The sequence below is a fragment of the Sinocyclocheilus rhinocerous genome, unplaced genomic scaffold, assembly GCF_001515625.1.
Source record: "Sinocyclocheilus rhinocerous isolate Xijiao unplaced genomic scaffold, SAMN03320098_v1.1 scaffold185, whole genome shotgun sequence".
Lineage (NCBI taxonomy): Eukaryota > Metazoa > Chordata > Actinopteri > Cypriniformes > Cyprinidae > Sinocyclocheilus > Sinocyclocheilus rhinocerous.
Genome location: NW_015662163.1, coordinates 1015618 through 1021052, shown reverse-complemented (window position 1 = coordinate 1021052; position 5435 = coordinate 1015618). Strand labels below are relative to the sequence as shown.

The following is a 5435-nucleotide window of genomic DNA, read 5'->3' as shown; positions in this document are numbered from 1 at the left end:
GCCGTGGTTTACAGTGAATTTATAACAGCTAAGGGGCGTTGTTAGGCACGACGCGATGCGGAGTGCCTAAAACCCCCTTAGCTGTTGTAAATTCTTATAAATAATTATCATTCTTGGGGCTTATTGCTTTATGTTGAACGGTAGTGTATATTAATATAATAATATAATATAATATATAATAATATATAATATAATATAATATAATAATATAATATAATATATTATATAATACAATATATCATATATCAAGATCATGTAATAAATTACCAGAATCTGTTCAATCAGAAAATACCCACAAAAAGCATTGGAAAATTGGCAATATTCAATGCATTAATTATGACACAGACAGACAGACATAATTAACAAACTTTAATTTAGTCATGAATTTTATCAAGGTAACGTTTTCATTAAAAAGTGGCTGTTAAGTAAATCCCCAAAAATATATGGAAAAAAAATAATACGGTTACAGATTCATTGCCATTTACAATATTGCTTCAGAGCCACTCTCAATATTATATTATAATAAATAAAACTCATATATAAGGTTAATAAATTCTTTTCAACCTTAAAAGTAATAAGGGATATATCAAAAAAATAAAAAAAAGTCTACTCATCAGACAAGAAAAACAGATTATACAACTCGTCTGACTGTAAAGCCAGTCATGTGAGACATTATGCTGACCACTACATTTTCAGATACTAAAGTTTTAAGTATCACATAGGTTTCCAGAATAAAAGGCCATTAAGAAAACACTATATAAAATAAGATTCACCACCAATGGGAACAACGATAAAGCTTCTTGTTGCTATATGGACTAAAGTTACTTAAAACTGCTTCAGTGTTGTTACGTCCTCTCTCGCCTCCCTGTTCCTCTGACCTTTGTTAAAGGAAGATCATTCCACTTGGGTGGATTTATTAGTTTCTCTCTGACTGAGCGAGCAGGGACGACAGCCACCCCACACTTTTTTTTTTTTTACAGGAATAATTGACTGGAGCACATCCAAGTGTGAAATTGTAACCCATATGACAGGCTCTTTGTGAGCAATGGATTGCATACTAATGACCTCAGAGCACAGTCCTGACAGAGCTCATGTTCTCACACACCACAAAAGTGTAAGCCTTCAGGCATTCAATACAAAAAGTTTCACAAAAGATTTAAACCTCGCTTTAAGATATATAAACTACTGTTCAAAGTTTGGGGTCACTATGATTTTTTTTTTTTCAAGAAATTTATACTTTTATTCAGCAAGGACATAATAAATGAAACAAAAGTGACAGTAATTTTACAAATCAAATGTTTCTACTTTCTATTCATCAAAAAATAACACATTTTCCACAAAAAGCAGTACAAATGTTTTCAATATTTATAATATGAAATGCACATTATTATAAGTATATTAGAATGATTTATTAAGGATAATGTTACACCGAAGACTGGAGTAATTTAGCTTTGCCATCACAGGAATAAATTACATTTTAAAATATATTAAAACAGAAAACAGTTATTTTAAATTGTAATGATATTCCACTAATATTACCGTTTTTACAGTATTTTATAATTAATTAACTGCAGCCATGGTGATCATAAGAGACTACTTATTTAAAAAAAAAAAAAAAAAAATTTTTATAAAATCTTACTGACCCCAAACTTTTGAACAGTAGTGCGTAGTTCATGCCTCAAATTTAGAGAAAGCCATGTCAATATTCTGCAAACGTATAATAAAATCATTTATTCTGTATTAGTCTGCTGCTAGATAGCAGGTATGCATATATGTCGTACCTATTACAAAAGCTTCTTTAAAGGTGGTCCCAGTAACATTGTACCAGGGTGGACGTCCTGCGGTGTAGATTGTCCTCTTATTCGTCCTCAGAAGTGGAGGCTCCGTTTTGCTTTGGCTGGTGGTCCGTTTCCGTGGGGACAGCGAAGGGGTCAGGGGACATCTGTCTCTCATAAGGCCATCGAGAGAATCCTCGCCACTACCACAAAAATAAATAAATAAATGCAGGTTAAACACAATAGGATTTGCTTAAAGAGCCACTGCCATTTAGGAAACAGAGTGTGCAAACATTTTTTTAATGTCACATTAACAATAATCAATAACTGATCAATTATCAATGAACAGAGCGAAAGGTAAGTGTGAGTGTCCATACTGCCATCAGACATGCCTTTGAAATCATGAACGGCCCCATCTGACCCGAGCACAGCTATTAATACACACTGTTTCATAGAGAGCTTGAGGGAATCTGGGTCTTTATGATGCCCTCAGAAAGAGCTGCTCACATGATGCTTTCTGTTAGTGTGGTAGAGGGACTAAGACCTTTCTTTTTATCCTGTCCAGGAAACCACACATCTGCTCAGTCAAACCTGGAGCCTCATTTGAGTAAGGCTCTCATCACATGGACAGACACTGGACACTCACTGACGCTAATGAATCATCAATGTGAAGTGCAGTTCATTACACAATGGCAGTGCTGAAAAGGCCAGGATGTTTGCTTTGACTCACAGACTAGGCTTACATGGATTAAGCATAGTTCACATGAAATTCTATTGTCGGTGGTGTGATGTGTTGTACACATTTTATATTGTGAAATTTTATATCAATTTACAATAACTGCTTTCTATTTTAATACATTTTTTTTTTTTATGTTCTTGTGATGGTAAAGCTGAATTTTTTTCAGGAGCCATTACTCCAGTCTTCAGTGTCACATCATCATTCTAATAATGCTGATTTAGTGCTCAAGAAAATTAGTGCTCAATACAATATGTAATAGGGCTGTGCGATTAATCGAAATCGAATCGAAATCGCGATTTGAGACGTTGCGATTTCCTAATCGCAAAGCCTGCGATGTGGACGCGATATTACTCTGTTCCAGAGCATATGCATGACTGCCAGCCATGAGTTGCAATCTTACTTGCCCTGGGCAAGAGTGAGCGCACCTCCGTTCTCCCCAATCAGCACTGCTCTAGCCAACTGCGTAAACACCCACCATTAAAAAAAAAAAAACCCGGAAAGCGGGAGAGAGACAGAGTGGGATTATGGCGTCTACTGGGTCAGATCGATAGTTAGGCAAATTAAAACTAAAGAAAACCGTATGCAACTTAAGCTTCGAAATGACAGACAACGAACAAAAAAGGTAATTTCCAAGAGCTGCGTCTCCAGCGCATATCAAAAGCTCCCTTATCGGTTCTGTTTTCAGTACTGGAGAATAAAAGATACATTCTTAGATGTTTTTGTTAGTACGTGAACGTTATCTTACACATTTTATCTCCCCAACAGATTAATTTGAAATAAGTTTATAATGCATGTTGGCTATTCCCAATTCAGAAGAGCGCACACACAGCCTGTGTCTGTGAATGCTTCTCATACTCGCTCCTCTCTGCCCCACGCGGCGCGAATCCCGCGTCACGGACAAGCTGTTCACGCTTGCCGCACTCACGCAGCCTGTCTCGTAATGCTCGTTTATACTCGCACCCGGCTCCGCACCGCAAGTCTTCACGAGCGCATCTGGCAGTATGGATGAGGCTTGGCGCAACCTGTGTCGACTCGCGCCTGGCTCCGCGTTTAAAACGAATGTAAATTCAGTCTAACTGCTTGCTAATTTCACTTGGATGAAATGAAACATTCAGCACATTTTCCACTTGTTCTTAAAATCCCAAATACTTAAAATGAATAAATCAGCCTATGTAACATATGTAATACTTTAATAATTGACTTAAGAAATACAGTTCTTTATTTATAAAAAATAAACAAATATTTTCTGTGAAATTCAGTAATTAAGTTAATTCTGTAAAAGTAGTTATACCATTATAATCTTGCCTGCTGAAAAAAACTAAACAATAGAACCCCTCCCCAAAACACAATAACAAATGTAATGGATTTCAGGGTTATAATGGGAATTTGTTTGGTTTTAATGTAAACTATAATGGTGTCTATTTGATGGATTCTATTGGTGGGATGTAATCTGGCAGATGGCAACCAATGGAACAACAGTAATTCCTATTGGAATAATACCCAAAACAAAAAGGAATTTTGTAATGGTTTAATGGAAACTAAAAGAATTTCTGTGATGATTTCTATTTTTTTCTTTCAGCAGGGTAATGATACCCATACTGTGCTGCACATTATTGACAATATTGAGCTGAAGCTTGACTTTGCAAATTTAAAATCGCCATCTCAATCTTGGTCAAAAAAAAATCGCAATTTGATATTTTCCCCCAAATCGCACAGCCCTAATATGTAAGATTTTTTTTTAAAAATTCATAATAATTTTAAGATTTAATATATAAACACGATATTGCCAGAAGAATTGGGACACCCCCTTCTAATGAACAGGATTGACTACTTTAGTCATTTTCATGAGTACAAATCTTAATGTTTAAGCATATAATGATACTCTAGGTAATTGCGTGCTTTAATTTTATAGCAACAGTTTGGACAGGCAAGGTTCAAAAAGAAATTATTGATTTAAATTTAAATGAATTGCTTTAAATGCAGACCTTGAGCCAAAAACTCGTCACCAAACACCAATGACTTGTACATATGGGTACAGTCATTTTAGACACTTCCAAAACTGTTGCAACAGAGATGGAAATACAATTTTGAAATACATGAATTATGTTTCCATCTTTATTGCCACAGTTTTGGAAGTGCCTTTTTCTGTTCTAAAGAAGGGGGTGTCCCAATTAGGCTTGCTGCGATAGACCGTGTTTTCGGTTATACCGGTGTTAAGCCGCAACACCGTTTACATCATTTGCCTACCGCGGCACCGCCCCCCACCGTCGTTTTGATTTTTTTTATAGAAACAAAAATAATTTAGCCTAGTTCAGTTAGAGGACAGACACTTTTAAAAACTAAACGCTCAATGTAGCGTGCCGAAGCATGCGTGAATGACAGTGCACCAAGGAGCAGGAGTCAGATTTTATTTATACCGTGAGGAGAGTGAGTCGAGCTGACTGACAAGAGTGAGGTGAGAAAGACAAGACGATGGCAGAAGATTGTTTAGAAAGGAAATGCAAAGGCGCCTGTTTGGCAATATTTTAGAATTTGAAAAGCCTATTGACTGGAAGTTTTTGACAGTGCTTGCTGATTACTTTATTTAAACTTTGTGTATTTTATTTATTTTATTTTACATCAAGGTGCATATGCCGTGCCTCCAAGCTTTCTTATTCGTTTTGCTAATAAACGTTCTATGTTTCTTATTTATTTGGTTCCACAGTGTTTGCTGATTTTCAGTTTTATATACCTATTTAAACTTTGTGTAGCCTAAGTAATTTGTTATTTTATTAGGTATAGGCCTATATGGTGTATTTTTATTCGTTTTGTTAATAAAAGTTATGAGTTTGACGTTGTTGCTTGAATTGAATCAAAGCCGAATTGCCGCTAATTTGAAAGTGAAAGTAAAACGCGCACGGCGCTTTTTCAAGCTATTTGAA

At 35.7% G+C, this 5435-nt stretch overlaps 1 protein-coding gene across 1 annotated transcript in view; it reads right to left on the bottom strand.

Moving 5' to 3' along the window:
• The window catches only part of LOC107727570 (uridine-cytidine kinase-like 1), a 26927-nt gene that overhangs the window by 19688 nt on the left and 1804 nt on the right, over positions 1 to 5435 (bottom strand). The window contains exon 2 of the mRNA XM_016537469.1: positions 1782 to 1978. Coding sequence (XP_016392955.1) covers positions 1782 to 1978 — 197 coding nt within the window. The remainder of the gene's footprint in view (positions 1 to 1781; positions 1979 to 5435) is intronic.